Source organism: Bos javanicus, chromosome 17, assembly GCF_032452875.1.
Source record: "Bos javanicus breed banteng chromosome 17, ARS-OSU_banteng_1.0, whole genome shotgun sequence".
Taxonomy (NCBI): domain Eukaryota; kingdom Metazoa; phylum Chordata; class Mammalia; order Artiodactyla; family Bovidae; genus Bos; species Bos javanicus.
In genome coordinates this window covers 5,863,757-5,886,937 of record NC_083884.1, presented here as the reverse complement: position 1 = coordinate 5,886,937, position 23,181 = coordinate 5,863,757, and the positions used below count along the sequence as shown (strand labels likewise).

At 34.5% G+C, this 23,181-nt stretch overlaps 1 protein-coding gene across 10 annotated transcripts in view; it reads right to left on the bottom strand.

The window, feature by feature from the left end:
- FBXW7 (F-box and WD repeat domain containing 7) overlaps nucleotides 1-23,181 on the bottom strand; it is a 224,154-nt gene that overhangs the window by 27,121 nt on the left and 173,852 nt on the right. For 8 of the 10 annotated variants that reach the window (XM_061383983.1, XM_061383982.1, XM_061383981.1 and 5 more), the window contains 2 exons: nucleotides 4,714-4,796; nucleotides 1,591-1,732 (listed from right to left, as the gene is read on the bottom strand). In XM_061383983.1, the coding sequence (XP_061239967.1) occupies nucleotides 1,591-1,732; nucleotides 4,714-4,796 (225 nt within the window). Of the gene's footprint in view, nucleotides 1-1,590; nucleotides 1,733-4,713; nucleotides 4,797-7,184; nucleotides 8,729-11,744; nucleotides 13,135-23,181 lie in introns of those variants that run through there. The other 2 variants (XM_061383988.1, XM_061383990.1) reach the window with 2 other exon arrangements.

Sequence of the window (23,181 nt, the reverse complement as noted above, 5' to 3'; positions counted from 1 at the left end):
AAAGGTAAGTTTAATTAACAAATGACTATGAAAACAAAACAAAAAGCTTTGTAATTGTAGTGGTTCATAACATCTTAACAGTAAAGTGCAACTTTCATGCCTCGAAGCCATAGATTCTCAAGTTCAGTAGCTGCTATTCTGGGCTAGATTACTCTGTGTTGAGGGTGGCTGTCCTTCACACTGACCCCACCCATCAGATGCCAGCCGTGTCCTGCACCCCAACCTCGGCTGCAACGGCTAAAAATGTTTCAAGCACAGGAAAATTTGCCCCCTGTTGAGAAGTGCTGTTCTAACCTTTCAGTTATCAACTAGAATAAAAAAAGGTTATTCTAGTTTCTCTGAAATTACCTGAAGAGTAGAAAACAATTTTAAAAATCCATTTTAAAGAAACATTGCTTCAAGTACATATTCCAGCTACAGAAGAAAAAAACTGGGACATTCAGTATTTGCTCAAGTATTTAAAATATTGGGATTTACATAAATAAATAGGCACTTAAAAATCAGAAATAAATAAAATCCATAAAGTATCTTCTTTTTCAACCATTATTCCCCTAGGATTCAGAAAATACCATCAATCGAACAGTCAGACGTAAGGAAATATATCCATTTACACTAGTATGGTGAGTATAATCAGGGATACCTTCACTTTACATACTTTATATTATTTACTATTTACAAAGAATGTTTAATCCATACCAACGACTTTGCTAAATACTTGATTTCTATGCATTATCTCACTAGAAGAAGAGATCAATTAACTTAATATCACTATCATGAGTTAAAAAATTCCTAAGATTCAAGGTTTGGTTGTAACCAATCTTCCTGGTAAACTTCCCCAAACTTTATATGCTAGTAAAATACAGCAATCAGAATTCTGAGCACAATAAGCTACACACAAGCATGCCATCTATGGAGAAAAGCTGCATCAGCTCTTGGAGGCTATGAGGGTAACGGTGATGGATAAGTTACTACCAGTGACTAATACTCCTAACTGCTTAACTTCCAAACCATGCTGTTTAGAAAACAAGTACATTCATTAACACCAGAAATCCAAACACAAAAGAGAAAAGAAATACCTTATTATCTAGAAAGCAATGAACAGTGCAAATGGACACTTTACACAAAATAAGGATTGGACCCTCTTGATTAACACAGTTAAAATTTAAAGTGAGTTCCCTTGTATTTAATAGCATTTTTTAATTGAGATATACTTCACAAACATAAAATTCACCATTTAAATGTACACTTCAATAGCTCCCCACACATCCATCTTGTGTAACCATCACCACTGTCCGATTCCAGATCACTTCCATCACCCCTGAAAGAAGCCCAGTGCCTACTGGCAGTCTACCCTCCAAACATCACCTAGCGATCACTAACTATCTACCTTCTGTCTCCCATGGATCTGTCTGTTCTAGATATTTCATATAAGCACACATCATGTGGCCTTTTGTGTCTGACTTCCTTCACTTCGCATATGGTTTTGAGGGGTCATCCATGGTGTAGCATGTTCCTTTTCATGGCTGAATAATCCCTTATTGTCACAGCAACTAAGTGAAGCATTTCAAGTACTGTGTTTAGACATGTCACCTGAAACATTTTCAGCCATTCCTGGAGGCCTGTAGGTGGTTGCACAGATGTAATTCGGCGTCGTTGTTGCCCTTGACCATTGGCTGCTCTCAGGTCTCCAAAAGTTGTTGGTGTTGCTGAACATGGTACAAGCCCAGTGGTACTACAAAAATACAAGGGTGGAAGCAAAGACAGATGTTTATTAAGAATTATGGGCTCAAATAAGAATGAGATGATACGGTATATTTCAAACATCAAATTTTATTTTTACTTGCTTATTCCCAGAAAGCAAGGATACACAAAACCTATTCTGCTATTCTTAGGTAGGTTTCCTCCCTCCTACATAACCAGCTGTTTTTATCCCAGCACAGCTAATTGCAACCAAATGGTAGAATCTCTATGGCAAAACTTCAAGTTGTTGATAACATACAAATAATGTGAAAATACTTTCTTAGAAGATTCAGGTTCCACTTGTCCTATGACTGGTCTTTAGAACATTATTAAACAAAAGTTTAAATTTCTTTCATAAAAAGGTGTGTAAGACTTATTAATGCTCTAAAATATGGTTAAGTAGTAGTACGTTCAAAGGCTTTAGACATTTCACTGGTAACATTATTCCTTAAGTTTGCCCCTGATGCCTTCTAAATTATTTTGTATTTGTCTATGCTTCTCTAATTTTCTATTGTTATTATTAAGCTTAGTCTAGATAGTATAAGGAGAAGGAAATGGCAACCCACTCCAGTGTTCTTGCCTGGAGAATCCCAGGGATGGGGGTGCCTGGTGGGCTGCCGTCTATGGGGTCGCACAGAGTTGGACATGACTGAAGTGACTTAGCAGTAGCAGCAGCAGATAGTATAAAGAGTGAGCCTTGATTAGAAATGTATTTACTCAAACAGGTAGGTAGTGAGCACATATTATATTATAAGCAAAATTAAGTGAAATGAGATCATCAAAATACTTTTATCCAATAATTTAAATTCTGAGACAGTAAACACACACACACACCACAAATCTGAAATTCAATTAATTCTGCCAACTAATAAAATAAGTAAATACTCTATTTTAGAGACGTGTGGAAAAAAGGAACAGGAAGATTCAATTAACAAAATTACATTTGCAAAGTAATCTTCAGTTTATTGAGCTAAGACAGTACAGTGTTTAAAATCCAAAGAACATATAAATTGTATCCTGACAGTTAACTACTAAGGTCTGAAAAATTACTAATGAAGTAACCCCAATTCTTTTCTATCTAGCATAGCTCATTATTTTGCTTAAAAATGCATCTGTCACCAGAAAAATACAGAAAAATCTTCATATCTACCACTTTTAAATCTTTTAACCTTATTCATCGAAGATGGTCTCTTACATAAAACAATTAAATCTATTTTTTCTTCTATCAAATTTTAAAGGTAAGCTCTATTTTCTCCTCTGAAATGAAATAGAATGTGATTATAACTTAAATTTTCTAATAAAAATAATGAAAAATCATAGTCTCATTTTATTATTAGAAAATCTTTCAACAAAATTAAAGAACATCAAATATACACTGACCAAGTCTCTAAAAAGACATGGCAATCAATATGCTGTCTGGTTTTCTTTAGTAAGACTGTTAAAAGGTTAAAAATAAAACTTTCTCCTTTGCAGGTACTTTCTTAATAGAAAAAAGTGAGCGACGGAAGAAAAACTTTACTAAAACGTGTTCTATGGTAAAAATTCAGCATTCATTTATAAATGGCCTTAAAAACAACTGAACCATTTAATACTTCTGCCCCGGTATTGGTCTTATTAATAGAAGACCAAAATTATATGGTTAACTGAAATCTGTACACTAAAAAAATAGCTTACTTTAAACATTTAAACTCAGCATTCTCATCCAAATAACAGTTTACCAAGACCAATAGAAAAAAGCAAAAATGAAGTGAACAGTTTCACCTATCACTCCACAGCCTCTGGTGAAAGTGCCAAAACACAGTGAAATTGTCAGAAGGCAAAGCATAAGTGAGAGAGGGGGACAGTTAACATAGGAAAATCACAACAAAAAGCATTTTCTGAATAAGCAAGAAATAGCCTTATTGCTCTCTTCTGTATCATTTTTGCATTTTTGGTATATAAAACTGTTCTAATTATCATGATTTCTAAATTTCAACAAAAGGCATCTGAAAGGAATATTTTCCAGAACTGAATGAAATAAAAGTATAAACTGTTCCCTGGAAGAAAAGAGATGCAATCTGTGACAATGTTCAATCACAAGTCTGAGTAATGTTAATTTTATTGCATTTTAAAGAATAACTCTAAATAAAAATTTTGAGGGGAAAAAAAAGAAATGTCACCATCACGAAGTTCTTATGGTTTCTATATCTAATTTTCAATCATTTGAAGTGACAAATATGAGCCAACAAGACTCATAAAAAGCCCTTAAGATGCTTTTGTCATTTAAATGTTAAAACACCACATTCCAAATGACATACAAAGCCATTTTTAATTGGCTGAGTAATAGATACTGTGCTTAAGTTAGCCTAATTAGTGTGAGAAAGGAAAAGTTTTATACTGATGCAAAATCCAAAAATGATGGAATGGTGCAGGAAACAAGACTACAATTGTATTTAGTTGTTATGGAAACTATGCTACTGGTGTAGAAATGTATGTGTTAAAAACATAAGGCTTACAAAGCAAATAAAGGGTGGTTTCTAACATAGTAATCTCATGAAATAAGATTTAGTTAGTAACTGTGAGGTCTACTTCACTGCTACTAAATGTATCTTCAGTTACCCATGTATATCTATCTACCCTCCAACAGCTGTTGCTATAGAAACAAGATACATTTGCTCATATCCATATCAGGACTTACTTTTTAAGAATTTCTTCAAAATTATAATTTAAAACTTTTGTTGATAAGAGAACTTCTGCGTGTGTCTTACTTCAATGTATTAGTAACAAAATGTATACCCACAGTGGTAGTCATTCTTCTCCTTATTTAAAATGTATGTTTCCCAATTTTCAGTGATGGGAAAATGTGCTAAATAGTCAACAGTACTAGTGACATTATAACTCTATGAGAATAAAGTGAATGAAAGCTTTCCAGAATCATCAACTCTTTAAAGAAACATGAGAATAGGGAGAGAATCAAATTATACTTAATATTACCTTGTATATTCTGAGACTTTGCATGGTTTCTTTCCCAAAGAAAAAGAGCGGACCTCAGAACCATGGTCCAACTTTCTTTTCATCTATAAGGTAAAACAAATGAGATATGTTAAAAAAAAAAATCACCTGTCCAATTATTAAATCTTAATGTTAGCATCAGTAATACTGAAAAGAAAAAGCCCTTAAATTTTCGTATGTCTGCAAAATTAATTAGGCATAGCTAATTCATATAGAAAATAAATGTTTCTTCTATTATTTCTACTTTGTTTTACTCTTTACAAGACTGGAGAAGTGAATTTCTCCTCCTAATATTTGTGCAGAATAGGGTACGGTGATTTAAAAATTGAAACCCATCGTACATATTCCTTGAGAGTAATATACCTTTCATATTTTCTGGTTTAAGGACCAATACACGGGAATATGTCAAGTTAACCCACACAGAAAAGAACCTTATTCAACATGCTGTTCTTAGTGATTTTCATTTTCCTTTAAAAGACATATTTAATTTCAAAATTAGAATGGAAGTAACAGTCAGTGATTTAAAACACATTATTACAGAAGGGGAAAGAGAATAATGTAAATAGAATGCTCTTGAAAAGTAATTATGATAAGGCATAAAAAATGACTGTGGGCAATGAGGACAGTACAGAAAGTAAATCCATAGTAAGAGGGAAATCTAGAGATCATACAGGAAAGGTAGGAAAAGCCATCCATTGATATTCACACAGAATATACAGCTCTACTGACTATATATTATAGATACTCAGGACAAAACAGTCTAACTTGAAAACCAACAAGAAAAACAGAAAGATTTTAAAAGAATGAGTTATGCATCTTTGTAAGGTATATCCAACATTTGTAGTTTTAAAGTATTTCATTATGCTACATAGATATGTAATACTGTAAATATATTCAGAATTACATTGTCATCAATATTGAAATATCTTTTTATATTTTCCTGTTGGTTAATGGAGGTCATCTTACTATAGATATGTTATAAAACTATATAAAATAGGATCTGATGAGATTCAACAACTTATATTTTAGTAATCCTAAGATTTGTGCTTGCTAATTAATTACTATACTACTGAAAATGACGGGAAGCGGGGGATCCCCAGAGTGATAGAAAGTTATCCTCAATTTTATAATAAGGTGAAAACCCCTGCTTTGCAGTAGCCTTATTTTCTTACCTACTGCTTCACATGGGAACATAACACAGCATGCTACACTGTAAATACTAAAAAGAACCAATAAGACTCTAAAAATCTTTTTGAATCATATTCTAGATAATAAAAACTGTGTTTTTATCATCATGAAGAAAGTCTTCTAGAACACAGGGATTATTTTACAATGTTAGAGGCAAGACATGAGGGTATGACAAGCTCATCCCCAATTTATACCTTAGTTCACAAAAATACCGACTGAAGGAAATGGAACTGGTCTTATTTCAGCCCTTCAGAAGTTTCTGTACTTATAACATTGTTCTAAAGTGACTCCTCTCAAAACCCATTATTTTCTTTCTCCAAATAATTTTAATAAAAAGCAAAAATAAATGCTTCAATACATAGGGGTAGCCACGTGTTTACACGTATATAAATTATAGACATACACACACACACAAAAATTTATTCATCAGGAAGGTCAGTACAGATTACCTTAAAAATCTATTTTTTATAACTTCTATGGATCCTCATTTTCAAAATTATGTTGATAAATTTTGATATTCATTGTAATTAAGTTAGGAATACTGGCTTTCAGAACTTCCGGGATATCTTGTAAATACATTGGTGCAAATGCCATTTGCCACTAAAGGCAAACTTTATTTCCATCTTAGAAATCCTTCAGTGAATAAAAATGCCCGAAATTCATTTCAAGGGAACCACTGAGAAACGATTTTCAAATTTAGAATATTTGATAAAATAAAGCACTTTCTGTATGACTATGTAAGTCTTTTTTATTATATTGTTTACTAAAAATACTGACTTTAGAACCAAAAATTAATTCTGCAATTTTGAAGGGATGCAGAAAGTCAGTAAAATCTCTTTAAACATAAATCCCTAATATTCTAGTAAGAGAGGCAACTAAAGGGAAAAAAAAAAAAAAACCCACCCTAGATACAAGGCATAGAAAAATTAAAGGCAAAAAGGTTCACTGAAAGCTAACTAAGGGTAGAGTATTTCCAGGTCAGCATTTAACAGAGCCACGTTTCTAAAGTACGAATATATTTTTAGAGGAAAAATTCTCAGATTAAAATACTCATTTTATTTTAAATGTAAAGCTTTTTTCAGCTCACGTTGTCTTTCCATTATTTGCTTACATTCATGATATAAAACAGAATACCAGACATCCAGCCACCCACCAAAATTAGAGGATACTGCAGCCATCTCTGATGATACAGATTTTCCTTCTCAGGCAGGCATACACACACACACACACAATCATACAACACAGGAAGAAAACAGCTTACTTACTTTGTAAAAAATCATTTTTAGTGTGCCGTAGAAACCCATATTTTCTGGATTTTTCCCCTTCAGTGATTCTGTGCCCCCGTGTGTCCGGCTGCTTGGCAGTCTCTGACAATATAAACCTTTTTCAGGTAGGTATGTCACAGATTCTAATGTGGACATGCTCAGGCACGTCAGAAAAGGAAGATTAGGGAGCAGAACCGGCAACAAAACTCCACAGTAGAGGCAAATGCAGCTCAGTATCAAACCGCTTCTCGGGACACACATACATACATGCAGCTTGACTGAGGAGAACTCGAGGGAATAATGAGAGAGAACCGAGAAGATTATTGGAGGAGACTCTGCCCTGTCAAAGCCTGGACTGGAGAGATTCCTCCCTCAGCAGCAGAGGGATCAGATTACATCTTCCCTTGAACACAGAATGGTGCAGTCCAGGATTCAGCAATGCAGACTGCACATCAATTATATGGTGATCCGCTCCAGGGAACCCGTAAGCACACAGCGCGCTGAGCAGAGGGAGGAGGTGGGCAGTCAAGGAGACCGCCCCCACGCCACAGCCCCCCTCTCCCCTTTCAAACTTTCAGGAGGTTATTTCTACATTTTGTAAAACCTGCATAGTTGAAGTTTTAAACGGCAAGCATCATTTCTGCAAATGAATCCTTTCAGAAACATTTTGAAAATGGAATGTATTTTCATCTGGTCCTCCCAACAGAAGCCAAGCAGTCTATGTTCACTAACTGCTGCCCTATCGCAGTCCTGGCATAGGCTGATCAGATTTGTCAAGTAGCTTGGACAGTCCAAGATGGGCAGTTGCAGAGGGAAGAATGAGAGAGTCTTTGAGGGCAATTTACAGAAAGGTAAACCAGTTTGGAACATACCAGCATTTGCAGAAATTATGTAATAAGTTATATTTCAACCTGCATATTTCTTATATTAACATTTAATATAAATATTCCCTATGCTTTTCCATCCCATTCATTTAAAACACAGTCTTTAAAAAAAATTACCATACACTGTCAGTCCTTAGTAATCCTGAGAGTATCTTTCTATGATTAACAAACTAAGTATATAAAGTCTGGCTACACAGTTCTATTTCTCCAAAGAAAACAAAAACTCTGCTCATTGGAGAGTCTTATAATTACGTGTTCATTTAATTTTGAGTAAACAGGAGGCACTGGACTTCCACTTCCAAACTTATCTTTACAGTGTATACTGCGTGTCATTAAAAACGTTATTTTATATAATAAAAGGCATCAAAGTTTGCCTGAAGGCAACATTTTTCTTAGAATGACTACTACACACAAGTCTAGATATTTCATCTTGCAACCTGCTACAAAACTAGCTTCCGAGGCAATTATGAGATTCTTTGGAGTAGAAAGGCCCATTATTAAGGGTCTAGTTAATTAACTCCTACCCTCCCCATTAATGTTCTTTATTACAAGAAAACTGTGTCCCTTGAGTTATTTAAGCACTTAGAAAGTTTCTTCAGGAAAAAGGAAATAACATCCTGACTTACTACATTTTAATACTTTCTGCTATGGTAATAAATGACTTATGTTAGAAAAATGATTCTAAATGATGCATAAAGTAGTATCATTTTTTAAATAAATGTTTACCTTTTTAATTAAGACATTAAGTCAGAAAAAAAGGAAATTAAGTCAGCATAAGGTCTTTCTCTTTAAAACATAAATAACCTAAAATTTTATGAAAATGTATATCCTGGGTCTTCTCTTCGAAGTTATATTCTACATATTATTATTATTTTTTAATCTCCTTACTGGCTCTTAAACTAATTCTTACCCTCAGAAACAATATGTACATGTACTCAACAAAAGTTGGTCTTCTAAATAAACAATTAACTTACTTCAAAGGAAACTTCCTTTTAAAAAGAAATGTTACTCTTGTCAAAAAAAATTCCAACTATTAAGAATGGACTCATGAACCCTTTTTTTTTTTTTTAAAGCTTCAGAGCACTTGATTTGAAAAAGAATAAGAACCTCTCCCCATTCTGGGCTATCTGAAGGAACTAACTGTAAAAGGAACACCTGAAATGTCCTCTGAAAGCCTGTCAGATGACAAAGAGACTATCAGTCATGTAACAGTATACTCCGGGACTACAGTTAAAATCATGTCCTATCTCTAGCTGAACTAACCTTTTCAAATAAAGTCTACTCAACTGAGAACACAGACCAACTTTAATAAACCAGGAACACTGTCTCAAAATCTTGGACAGTTAAAGAAAAAAACATCTTAACTTTGTATATTCAATGGAATGCTCTTCTGGTTTTATGACTCTATGTATGGCTATGAAGTTACAGGAAAACCTGATTCCCACAAAAGTATGTTTATATGTAGGTATGTATATTCATTCACTTTTAAAATTTTTTAATAGGCAAAATATTTATATAGCTCAAAAATCAAAATGAAATACAAAAATAAACACTGAAAAGACTTTCCAACACTCCCAACCATCTATCTACCATGGTTTCCATTTGGAAATGATTTTTATTAGTTTGTTTATCCTTTAAGTGAGAATTAAATGTTTGTAAGTACTCATGAAGACTTAACATTTCCAGATATTTAAACAGGTTTCCCTAATATCTTGTTTACAATGCTGATTTGAACTAAAAGAAAGAATTTGTCAAGCAAAAGCTAGTCAACGAGGTCTTCAACTAGATTTCAATTTAACAGAATAAAAATGAATGATTTTCAATATTCTTTGAAGTACTAGTAATAGGGCTTCCCAGGTGGCTCAATGGGAATCTGTCTGCAATGGAGGAGACTCAGAAGACGCAGATTCGATCCCTGGGTCAGGAAGATTCCGGAGGAGGGCATGACAATCTACTCCAGTATTCTTGCCTGGAGAATCCTATGAACAGAGCCTGGTAGGCTGCAGTGCAAAGGGTCATAAAGACTCAGACATGACTGAAGTGACTAAGCACATATTCACTGAAGTACTAGTAATGAAAATTGTGATCTATTACATTATTTTCATCAAAACCTATTTATGAACAAAGCAAATGAAATCATTCTCAAATTCCTATTTCTAAGAATTCTGGCTAAAATACAAAAGTTTAAAACTTTATCCAGAGATTTTTTAGTAATACTAGTTTAACTAATAAGTGAAATTAACTAGTAAGTGAATTAGTAGTAGTAATTAACTAGTAAGTGAAAAAGCCAGAAAATACTTGTGTTTGTCACCCACATTTTTAGAATATCTCAAAGTAGTCAATAATTATTTTTTACTACAATAAACTAAATCTTCATATATCAGCTAAGCAATAAATTCCCCATTCTATAAAATATTATTTCTTGTGCTGACTGACAAGTTATAAACCTTACTGGAAATCTATTAGCAAGGGGAATAACTGACACCGAAGCCCTGGATTATAGCCTATCTGCTAATTCAGATCCAGTGCTCATCTCAACACAGATCCAGGGAACTAGGTGTATGAGGAGTGCATGAGAGCAGCAGTAAACACTAAAAACCAGCATAAAGATATGAAAATGTACTGCCCCGGAGTATAAGCCTCTGGGGAAACAGTGGTAGAAGAACGATTAACCTCTGAGCTACTGCAAGAGAAATGGCTCTTTCCAAGCAATGGGTGGCGATGACTAAGTTTTCAGAAGGGCAAGTTGTGGTTGACTAAGTTTTCAGAAGGGCAAGCTGCGGCTATCGGCAGAAACAAAAACTGACCTAGGGGTATACAGTGTGAAAAACACAGATAGCAAAACAGTCTTCACAGTACCATGTATCTTCAGAGAAAAACGTATCTATATACAGGGTGCCAACAGAGGAAAGAGTAGTTAAAAGATTACTTTTCCTCACCTTGACTCTCAGAGTTCATTATTTTCATTTAAAATACTTTCTTCCATTGGACTTTTATCATACCTCATTGTAAGTATTTTTATACTTCTCTCTCCCCTACCATGTGAAGGTTCACAGTTTTCTAAGACATAGTACAAAGATGATACAAAACAAATAAATAATAATTTTGAATAAATGGCCATTTAAGCAAACCATTAGAATAAAAACTTTCTAAAGCATATATATATACAAGCATATATATACATACCTAATACTAAATTATACTTGGTGCTAAAAAGTCCAACTGTTATAATCAGTTGATGACACTGTAAATACTATTGGTACTTTGCACTACTTTGCCAACATTTAAAATTTCATTTTCATTTTATAATAGTAGGATAATGTATTTATATAGATATATCAGTGATTTTCTTTATGACAACATTCTTCACTCTGATGTTACATTAGGAATACCACCTACCACAGTTAGCTGTCTTGCCCAAGCACAGAATTTAGATTAGAGAGAGTTTGGGATTTCAACATCCAAAAAGGAATGCCAAGCATGTTGAGGTTGAAACTAACTTTGGAAATCTCACTAACCCACTATCATTAGGTTTCTGGGGTACAAATTCTTATTAAAACATTCACAATTGATACTGGGAAGTTAATAACCCTGTTCTATCACAGGTATATTATCTATTAAAATAGGATGTATCCTTAGTACCTACATTTTCCCCAATACAAGCAGGTGGCAGTAGTGATCAATAAGCTATTTTTCACATTTATTCATTCATTAAGCATTTACACCTACTGTGTGTCAGGCACAGGATAGCACATAATTTAAAGAACTTATTTTCCCCTCCATTGAATTTATGGTCAATTTAAGACAGAGAATAGGGTTAGTTCCAAAAATTTTTTGAGAATATGTAAATATGTAAAATCAAACAAGGTAAGCCAGATTTAGTTTGAAATTACCATCCAAGGAAGCATATATTAAAATACTACTACATTAAAAATATCCAAAATACTATATACTGTACTATATAACAACTTGGTTTAAAATAACACTTGTTGGGAATTGAGGGGATGCTTATATATAAAATCTTAACCTCAGTAAATCAAAGTATCATAGCTCAAATTGTTAAAAAATTTTTAACATAATTACAATTGTACAAGTGGTACTTAATTTTTTTTCTTTTCCCTTAAGTTTAAAATATTTATAACTTTCTTTATAAAAATGCAGCCCCTGAGGCTCTGACAAATAAATTACAATAGAGATTCAAGACAAAGGTTTTTTTTTTAATCCCTTCAGTTCAGTCACTAAGTTGTGTCTGAGCTTTGCAACCCTATGAATCACAGCACGCCAGACCTCCCTGTCCATCACCAACTCCCGGAATTCACCCAGATTCACATCCATCGAGTCAGTGACGCCATCCAGCCATCTCATCCTCTGTCGTCCCCTTCTCCTCCTGCCCCCAATCCCTCCCAGCATCAGGGTCTTTTCTAATGAGTCAAATCTCCGCATGAGGTGGCCAATGGAGTTTCAGCTTCGGCATCAGTGCTTCCAATGAACACCTGATCTCCTCCAGAATGGACTGGTTGGATCTCCTTGCAGTCCAAGGGACTCTCAAGAGTCTCCTCCAACACCACAGTTCAAAAGCATCAATTCTTCAGTGCTCAGCTTTCTTCACAGTCCAACTCTCACATTCACACATGACCACTGGAAAAACCATAGCCCTGACGAGACGGATCTTTGTTGGCAAAGTAATGTCTCTGCTTTTGAATATGCTATCTAGGTTGGTTATAACTTTCCAAGGAGTAAGCATCTTTTAATTTCATGGCTGCAGTCACCATCTGCAGTGATTTTGGAGCCCAAAAAAATAAAGTCTGACACTGTTTCCACTGTTTTCCCATCTATTGCCCATGAAGTGATGGGACCGGATGCCATGATCTTAGTTTTCTGAATGTTGAGCTTTACGCCAACTTTTTCATTCTCATCTTTCACTTTCATCAAGAGGCTTTTTAGTTCCTCTTCACTTTCTGCCATAAGGGTGGTGTCATCTGCATATCTGAGGTTATTGATATTTCTCCCGTCAATCTTGATCCCAGCTTGTGCTTCTTCCAGCCCAGCGTTTCTCATGATGTACTCTGCATATAAGTTAAATAAGCAGGGTGGTTTGGGCCAAATTACTGATCTAACATATACACAAAATGTATATATCTACCAATATATGAATATACACACATACAGAACTTCACACAATAATGCAAGTTACGAGTTCTATTTATAACAGCCACAGAAGAAAACAATGAAAACGGCAGCTTCGCCTATTTGCTCTTTTAAATTTTATATTGTCATAGAGCTGGCAGAGACAATATGCGTACTAAAACATTCCTTACAACACTCCTTTGTAGACAAGCAACATCTGTAATAACTTGACAAACTTGTAAGTCACTCTGAAGTTTATCCTGAATTATCTAGAAAGCAATTAGTCTTTAAATATCATGTTCTAAACCCAAAATAAATTACCAGTAAGCATCTTGAATTCATATCAAAATTTCCTCTCAAATTTTCATTATAAATTTTTTTGTAGCAATCCCTTCAGTAAAGTAAAAAAATATCATGGGAAATTATTTTAAAAAGGTTCCAGGAAAATACAACAGCAAATATGATCCAGGAATGAATTTAATTAACATGGAGAAAGAATGAAATCAATTTTCCTTCCATGTGCTGTTAGAACCACATTCACTCTACTTTCTTTATCTAAGTTAATATTTACTGCTGCTATTTGTAAGGTTCAAATGTATTTACATGGCTTGAGAAAAGTTTCCTATAGATATGGTATATCCATCTTGCATTTTAATATTAAGATAACTTTTCATTTTAAGGACTGCTTAAAATTCTGAAACTAATTTATTAGCTATTAGTCCTCACTGAAAAGCTTTGAGAAAAGATATAAAGACTAAGAAGTAAAAAAGTTATATCCATTGAATCAACGAAAAACAAATAATAGCAGGAAGCCATACAGTGCAGAACTTGAAGGGAGCCTGGAAATCATCTAATTCTCCTTCATTTGTGGAATGAACCTAAGTTTTGGAATCAGAGTAGTCTGAGTTTAAACAACAGCTATGTCATCATTAGAGTGTAACCTTGGGAGGAGTTGTCTGACCACCATGACTTGTAGTTTTCTTTTATTTGTGCAAATGTAGTTGTAATACCATTTACCTTACCAACCTAAGTGTCACTGTGTCGACACAGAGGTGCCTGGCACAAAACACACTATGAAATAAGAACTATTACTTATAGGTGAGAACGGAGAGGCAGAGAGTTCAGTGTCGTGTTCAGGGTTATACAGCTACTTTAGAGCCACAGACTCCAGGCCAGTTCACTACTCGTAAGTGATTTCCATTATATACGTGATGGCTCAGGTTGAGCTAAATAAAATTAGACATTACCAAAGAAGGAAAAAAGTACTATATTTTGCAAATAGCAATTAAATATGCAAACCACAACTAAATCTTGATTTATTCAATTCATGGAATGATTATCTAGGTCTATATAACTGTGCTTCTGCTACACATGGCAAACTGGGGGCAAAAAGATGGTAACTGGGGGAAAAGTAACAGAAATAGAGAGATTTAGGGTAAATGGAATCAATCAATTAAGAAATAATCAAGATCTGCAAGGTGCTACTGAAGTCTAGTAAAAACATTACAATAACCCTCCACCCTTAAGATATTTAATATCCAACTGTCAAGACAAGAAGCTAATAAAGAAGGGTATTTGAATATCAAGGGCCAAACTGGGTAGTGTAAGAAGTCAGAAAAGGGAGAAATCATTTAAATAGTCATTTAAATAGATACAGTATTGCTTCTAAGTTTAAAAGACTGAGTCTGATAGATGTTGAAGAGATAGAAGGGAATTATCTGTGGACCTATGATACAAGTGGAAATGCCACCATCATTAACTTGAAGTACTGACAATATCTCTAACACTTCTAGCAGTCACTAGTCTTTATAAGGCCTATTTAGTATTATTATCTCCTAATTCAAATACTTAATACTACAGTTAAAATAGTCTTTAACTTACTAGTAATGGTTTCTTCAAAAGTACTTCCTGCCGTGATACATACTTCCATTTTAGGGCTCCATTTTAGGGCTAATATATGTCTTTCTGTACAAGGAGAACTTTACTGTGTGGGTGTGAAAACTTTAGACTTTTTATTTTAGTTACAAAGACTAAGAAGGGGTCCTTCTGTTTCCAAAGGTACTTACCAGAAATCCTACATAAAAGCAGGTCATACTCTTGAATGGGGGGTGGGGTGGCGGAGGGCAGGTGCATAGTAAAGAAACAAGAGAGTTCTTAAACATTCAAATGTTATATTCACCAAAAAACTTTATGAAAAGACAATAAAAAAATGTAACTCAGGGCCAAAGTGGACACTTGACTCACTGATTCTCACCAACATGTAGCCTCTACTACTGAAAAATGCAGCTCCCTTGGAAAACGAGCTACTTTGTTGGTCTTGTTCCACACCCAGTCCCTCCTTCCCATGCCCTGCCCCTCCAACCTCTAAACGTGAAGCCTCCTTCTAAAGAATAGATTTCAGTAGAGAGCATTTTCAAGTCAAAGAAACTGTTCATCATGTAAGAACTAAGAGAAGGGTTATTATAAGGCAGAGGATGGGAGATTCAAACACATGGTAAAAAGTACGATCCTTTTGAAAATGTATACATACATACATATACATACACACTTATATATAAGTGTGTGTGTGTCTGTGCACTCATGCATGTGTATGGATGGGCAAAGTCTACATAAATATAAAAAAATGTGCACAGTGGTTATCTAAGTGGCTTAATAAGAGATTTTTTTTCTTTTTCTATTATCCTGTTAATAAACAAGCATTTCTTACTATGTGCTAATAACTATTCTAGGCACTGGGTATAAGACAGCAGACAATGCAGATGAGGTCCCTGGTCTCATATGCTTGACATTCTAGAGTGGGGAAAAAATAAACTTGCTGTTCAGTAGCTCAGTTGTGTTCGACTCTTTGTGAATCCATGGAATGCAGCACGCCAGGCTTCCCTGTCCTTCACTATCTCCCGCAATTTGCTCAAATTCATGTTCCTTGAATTGGTGATGCATACTAATAAATGAGCTAATAAATGAACAAGGTAATTTCATGTAATTCTAAGCTCTACAAGAAGGCTGAATGCCGAAGAATTGATGCTTCTGAATTGTGGTGCTGGGGAAGACTCTTGAGAGTCCCTTGGACTGCAAGGAGATCAAACCACTCAATCCTAAAGGAAATCAACCCTGAATATTTATTGGAAGGGTTGATGCTGAAGCTAAAGCTCTAATACTCTGGCCACCTAATGCGCAGAGCTGAGACCCTGATGCTGAGAAAGACTGAGGGCAGGAGGAGAAGAGCGTGACAGAGGATGAGATGGTTGGATGGCATCACTGACTCAATGGATGTGAGTTTGAGCAAACACAGGGAGATAGTGAAGGGAAGCCAGGCGTGCTGCAGTCCATGGGGTCACAGTGAGTCAGACACGACTTAGCACCTAAACAACAGATGTGCAAATGAACTGCAAAAGGACATTCTCAAGTGGCTCTATGTTATTTTTTATATTTTCAAAAATGTATATAAAATTGAAGACCAATCATAAAGTAATTCTCACATGTTGAAATTTGATATACAGAGAAAATGAATAAAAATCTTTTCAATTCTTTCATGTACAATTACTTTTCTATTTCTCTTATCACCCATCACCTCAAACTAATTCTCAAATGTAGCACCCATTCCAAAAGATTCCTAAGGTTGGAAAAGAAGAGGATTGGAGTTGTAGGTAATAATTATTCTGTGCCATGCACCGAGCACTACTCTAACACCTTTGTATCTCGTAACTCAGTCCTGTAAGAATGAAAGGGCATCCACCATATCATCCCTCTATTTCCTTGCTCTTGCACTTTCTATGCCCTGATTCTATCTTTCCATTTGATAATTTGCTGTTTTTCAGAAAGAGATAGATTCTGGCCTCAGATCTCTACAGACTGTTAATGTATCTGCCAGCCTTACTTTAGCAAATGTCTACCATGGTGAAAGATGTGGTTACCCTTAGTTATTGGAGGCAAAATGATTTTACCCATGGTACACTTTTAAAGACTGCTTCCTCGTGATCATAAAGAAATTCAGAACATGATCACAGCATCTCAAGGTTGGAAAAAGCCTTCAAATAAATTTTACTACAGCCTCGGGTATGTTCTTAGGTAAACGTTCACTAAAACTCACTAGTTATCCAGGATCTTTAACCTAAACACATGTTATTCTGAACTCTGTGATCCTGGATCACTCATTTTGATAACTATGTTCAATTATAAATATTTGACTAGCAGATACATAAAATCCAGATTCAAACTTATTGTACTTTTTAAAACATAACATCTCTTCTCAAGTACCTTAAATATTTTACAGAAGAATTCAAAATAAGAAGGGAGAGCTTAAACCAATCTTTTAAAACTCTAGTTATGAATCAAGTTTATGAACTTGAACTTATTTCCCTTATTTAAAAACATTTATTAAGTATCTCTTCCATATTGGTGCTAGGCCAGGAAGAAACATAAAACACACTGCATTCTTCCTCTAGAAAGTGTACATCATACTGATCTTTAATCAATTCTTTACTTATTTTAGAGTAGCTTGCCTGCTCTTTAAGTATTCAAGTGTTTGATGTAGCTGTCAAGTGAGTAGGGAAGAACCTAGTAATCATGCCCCCACTACATTTAAAAAGGAGGATTCAAAATATTCATTTTAGAAACATCAATTTACATTTTAAAGCAATTACTGTATATATAATTTAACAAACTGCATTCTTTGCTTTGAAACTATCAGGAATTATATGACTAGCATAACACGTACATGATCCCTTACCATTTCAGGAGATTCCAAAAGGCTTGAAGAGTCCGTAAATAAAATCTGAGTACAAAGAAATACTGCTGGAAGTAGTCACGAGTGGGGTTTGACAGATTCTGCCTGTCGTGGAAACATTTTCAGAATAACTATTAATCTGAAAAGGTATGTGATCTACAGCAGTCCTTGACTGGCAGTGAACTAGAGGATTGATGTTTAGGAGCACGGTGATATCTTGGCAACACTACTATAACAGAAATATTTTACTTATAAGTTTATTTTATTAAAAAGTTCTTTAATATTTAACACGTAACTTAAAAAAATATTTATCTATAAATACTCAAGGTCTCCAAATGTTTACAAATTAACTTTCAAAGTTTGTCACACTCGACACATGACTCTATAAACATTTCTTTTTGTAGAATGGATATCATTAGTTTCCCACCAGTTACAAGGAAGCATGGTATGTAATGATGGCATGATGACTGTGAAACAAATCTGCATACAACAATTATGAACCGCTCTATGCCCACGACTTGTCTGTTGAAAACTGCTACATGGTGGTAGGAGAACATTTAAAAAAAAACTAAATCTAAATTTTATTTTTATTGAGTCAGTGCGTGTTCACGTGTCTACAACATGGAAAAAAAAATCCTGTAAGGAATAACTTAAGTCTACCAAAGGATATAAAGTCAAAGATAGCAAAAAGATGCTGAACTTTAGAATATTCTTAAAATTGTAGTATTTTTTTAGCTCTTGTGATAAAGATACATACAACCCTCTTCATTTTAAACTTTTCCTTTAAAGTTATTCTATCAAGACACAAAATAGCAAATCAAGAACTTAAAATATTTTTCAAGAGATGTTAAATGAAGACATATTTATCATCATGATCACAATATAAAAAAGCAAAGATTAAAATTAGATGGCCTTTTCTAATACTTTTACTCAACTAGCTTTTATTAAACAATTATAATAAATAGATTTCATTAGGCCAAGATATATAATTTACTCCTCACCAATTAATTTCAAAGACCTTAACTTTGTGAAGTTCACTATATTTGTTTATACAAAAGTAACAAAGGAAAAGGAAATTACTGTGAGGAAAATTTATGGTGATCTTCTAACCCCAAATTTCATTTTAACATTATCAGTGTCATCCAAATGAATCCTGAGTTGTAGAATGGTTCTCTACTTTCTAAACAATGGAATAAGAGGGAGAGAAAACTAAATAGTGACTTAAACATTTTATTTTTATAGATCTAGACTACCACATTCTAGAAATAGTTATCCAGAGATACTGAAAGCCAGACTCTAAGCAAAAAGTATACAAAACTGAACAAGATGCAGTCCCTATCCTGGAGAACTTCCCAACTGAGAAGGACAGACAAGCCAATAAAAAAATGACAAATCAATGTACCTGATAAATAAAACTGCCCAATTTCTATGACAACACCTAGACTAGAGAGAGAAAAAAAAGTTTGCACCCATGGCAAAATTTTAAACCAAAAGAAAGAAAAAATAAACACTAGATTTTAATCTGACTTGAGTGCTCCTTCAGTGCTATCAAAAATATTCAACTTTGAATAAGCAACGTGAAAAAAAAAAAAAGATGTTCTCCTAAGAAAATGAAGTATACAGGGAAGAAAACTTACTATATTCCAGGCACTCTTCTCGGTACTTTACTTATGTTAACTCAGTAAACTGTGCAACAACCCTATGAAGTAGGTATGATTATGACTTCATTTTACAGATACGGAATAGGAACAGTGAATTTAAGTAACATTCCCAAGGTCACACAACTATTAAATTGGTAACTGAGATTTAACCACATGCAGAGCTTGGTCTCCAGTTTACATAGGGTTTTCTATATATATATATAAATAAGAAGAAGTATTGTTAGTTAAGAAATCTTTAGGATGCTTCCCAGGCTATCTCAGTGTGCAAACACATGATGTGTAGATGAAGTTTATGTTAAGACTCACAGTGGGCACAGAGAAAGAAAAGACAAACTACACAGCTAACCGTGACTCTGGATATACTTTACTGTGGGAATTTACTAAGAGCAGCTAGCGAAAGAGTTAACATTCTACTGCTGATACTTCCTTGGAGGAGAACTGCTCCCATCATCTCGGACGCTGTACTGAGGCTCCACAGCCATCAATAGGCAGACAGGCAGAAAGTCTGATGGAAGGTGCTCAACAATACATGAGTTTTGCCTCCTTTTCCCAAATCCCTTAAGAACTTCTAGCTCCTGACCCTATTTCTTCATATTCCATGCTTTATTTCCTCCAAATGTGAAACAATGAAAAAGAGCTGAGAAGAGAATATGCAAAAGTATCTCCATTGGAAGGTCGTTTCAAAGAGACTACTGGGTTTTTCACCATTACCATAATGATGTGGACACTACAGCAAAACAGGCAAAAGTTATATATCATAGTACTTACCTAAGAAACTGCTTCAAGTGGTCTTTACTATTTACTCTAACCCAAATACACTTAACAGGGAATTATGACTTTTTCATTTTTAATTTTTTAGTTCAGTAGACAGCTTAAAAACATTTATTAACCAAGTAATGTATATGTGTGTGTGTGCATACATACAGATGTACGTATGCATATACACGTGCATATGTACACATGCACACAAACACAGCACTTTCCCATGTGAGTACATCAGAACATACTCTTCAAGACGTGATTATCACTCTGGCTGTGTTTCTTAATTTCATCACACGTGACCTTTTTCTAAGAGCCAGTCCATCTTCAATAACTATCAGTTTGATCTGTGTGTGGTTATCGCTTTCCAGCAGTAAACATCACTGGGGACACACGCATATCTCTATGAGTCTATCCTACATGTTATTCTTTCGACTGGCTCTAATTATCTATATTAGATATACTAGGATACATAATTATATTATCTATACTAGGATATGTAATTACAACAAATTTAGATTTATATGGTTATTTTAATGACCAGAGACACTCATTCATCCAGCATTCACTTGGTTGCCTATTCTCCATAAGCTAAATTAAGTACAGTGGCTGCTTCACGACTGGCGTTCACCATGTAGCAGGGGAGGAAGACGATAAAACAGAGCAGAACAGAAACCAGTAAGTAGGGTTTTGATTTAGTTTGGGGTTCAGAGAAGGCTTCTCTTCTTTAAAGGAACAACTACGCTGTGTGGTGGGAAGGGGCACGCATAGGGCTGCGGTACACAGAATAAGGATACCATGGCAGGTGCAAGATGAAGCTAGAGAAGTAGAGAACGACCAGACTGTGTAAGACCTCATACAGGATTCTGGTCTCTGTAATAAGAGTAATGAAAATATTAGTTAGTCAAGATAAACCTGCAATACTGTTCTGAATGTAATGTTAAGACAGAATGGGGAAGTGAGTGAGGGTGGATGTGGAGAGACTGAGAGGAAGCTATTCCATCAGGCCATGCAAGAGGAAATGCTGGCCTGGACTAGAGAGATGGATAGAAGTGAACAGTGAAGGTTTCTTACACAATCGGATGGAAGATGACACAGGATGCTGAACACGGTTAGTGTTCACTTCTGTTTTCTAGCGCAGGGAGGATCACAAGTTCTACTTTCAGTCTTATTTGGTTTGAGGTGTCTTTGTGACATCTAGGTCTCAAGTCATTATCACGTTCCAATCAGCTCTGGAGCTCAGAAAAAAGGTCCAGAGAGAAGATACAATGTGGGAATTACCTGTGCATAGGTCGTCTCTACTTCCCTTCACAGAGCCACCTCCTCCCCATTGTAAGGCTATGAATCACAGGGCCTGAACCCAACACCCTGTCACAGTGTGGACACAGTAATTGTCTCTCTTCCCCATTAGACGGTAAGTTCCATAAAAGCACTGACCATATCTATTTTGATTCCTATTGTACCTCAGCTTTTCACACACTTCCTGCACATATCAGAATATCAACAATATTTATATGAAATAATTAAGAATGTAAGATATCTAAGATGGCAGAACTACAGAGATTAATAATTGAAAAAGATTAATTTTCAGCATAATTTGAAAAACTCATAATTCAGAATAAGGCAAGATGATGTATAAAACACGTCATATATTTATTATTTATTTAGTATTGTATTATACATATTATTACTTATAATATTTTATATGTTTCTCCTCTCAGGAAAAATAAAAATTTCTACATATTTATCAGTTACACAATTTAAGTATAAATTAAATTGGAAGAAAATAATACAGTTTGATATGAGATGAAAATGTAGTTATCTTTATTGCCTGTGTTTAAAAGGCAACGTGGTTTAGAACTCCCTATACCTTTAAAAATGCACAATAGAATATAAACTTTTACCTGTAAAGGCATCATACAGTTTTAACAATATTTAGTACACCATTTACGACAGATCTCACCTATCAAGCGTTCTATTGATTCACAGGTATTAACCTAACAGATCGCATTTTTGTGTGTCTATTTTACTGACAGGAAATCTATAGCATGAAAGTTTTTGAGAGTTACCAAAAGCATTATAACTAATATATGCTTAAAAATAAAACCTTTGGCAATATGTATCTTAATCTCTATGAACAGAACAACAGGCTTTTCATTAATTTTAATTAAATTTAATTAATTTTAATTTTTCACTAAAATTGAATCGAAAACTGAATATCTTACATATAATTGCCTAGCCTTACGTGGCTTTACCTGCTTTTTATCACCATCTCCCATTGAGACAGGATGTATCAAGAAGCAGTATATTTAATCAAAGGGGTCAAAACACTGAGATCCTACTGAAATATCCTTTAAAGACTACTGATATTTTTTAAATTACTACTTTATTCATTTTGGTTTTGTGAATACGAAAAATATACAAGTACTAATTTTAACAAAAGATACATGTGGGGCATTCCACCACTTAATTTTGAATACAGATAGAACATATCTCATCTTAATCTTCAATGCGGTCAACACTACAAGCATGGATTTCGAAATCCTCTTTCGTTTTATTCTTCTAATCAAATTCTCATATATCAAAACTGAAGAATGGCATCACATTGCTTAGAGAATGTTTACATGTTCAGAGCACAGTATCAAAACACTTTTGTATATAAACATACTCTGGGAACATTAAATATATTTGAAGACTACAAAATAAAGTGCAAGATGATGGAAAACACTAGCTAACAGTACTAGTGCATTTCAAATCAGATTAAAAAGAAACAAAACACATTAAAATTTTAAAAAGGAAAACCGATAAAGAAAATTTTGGAAGAGGTTGTGGTTGGCCAT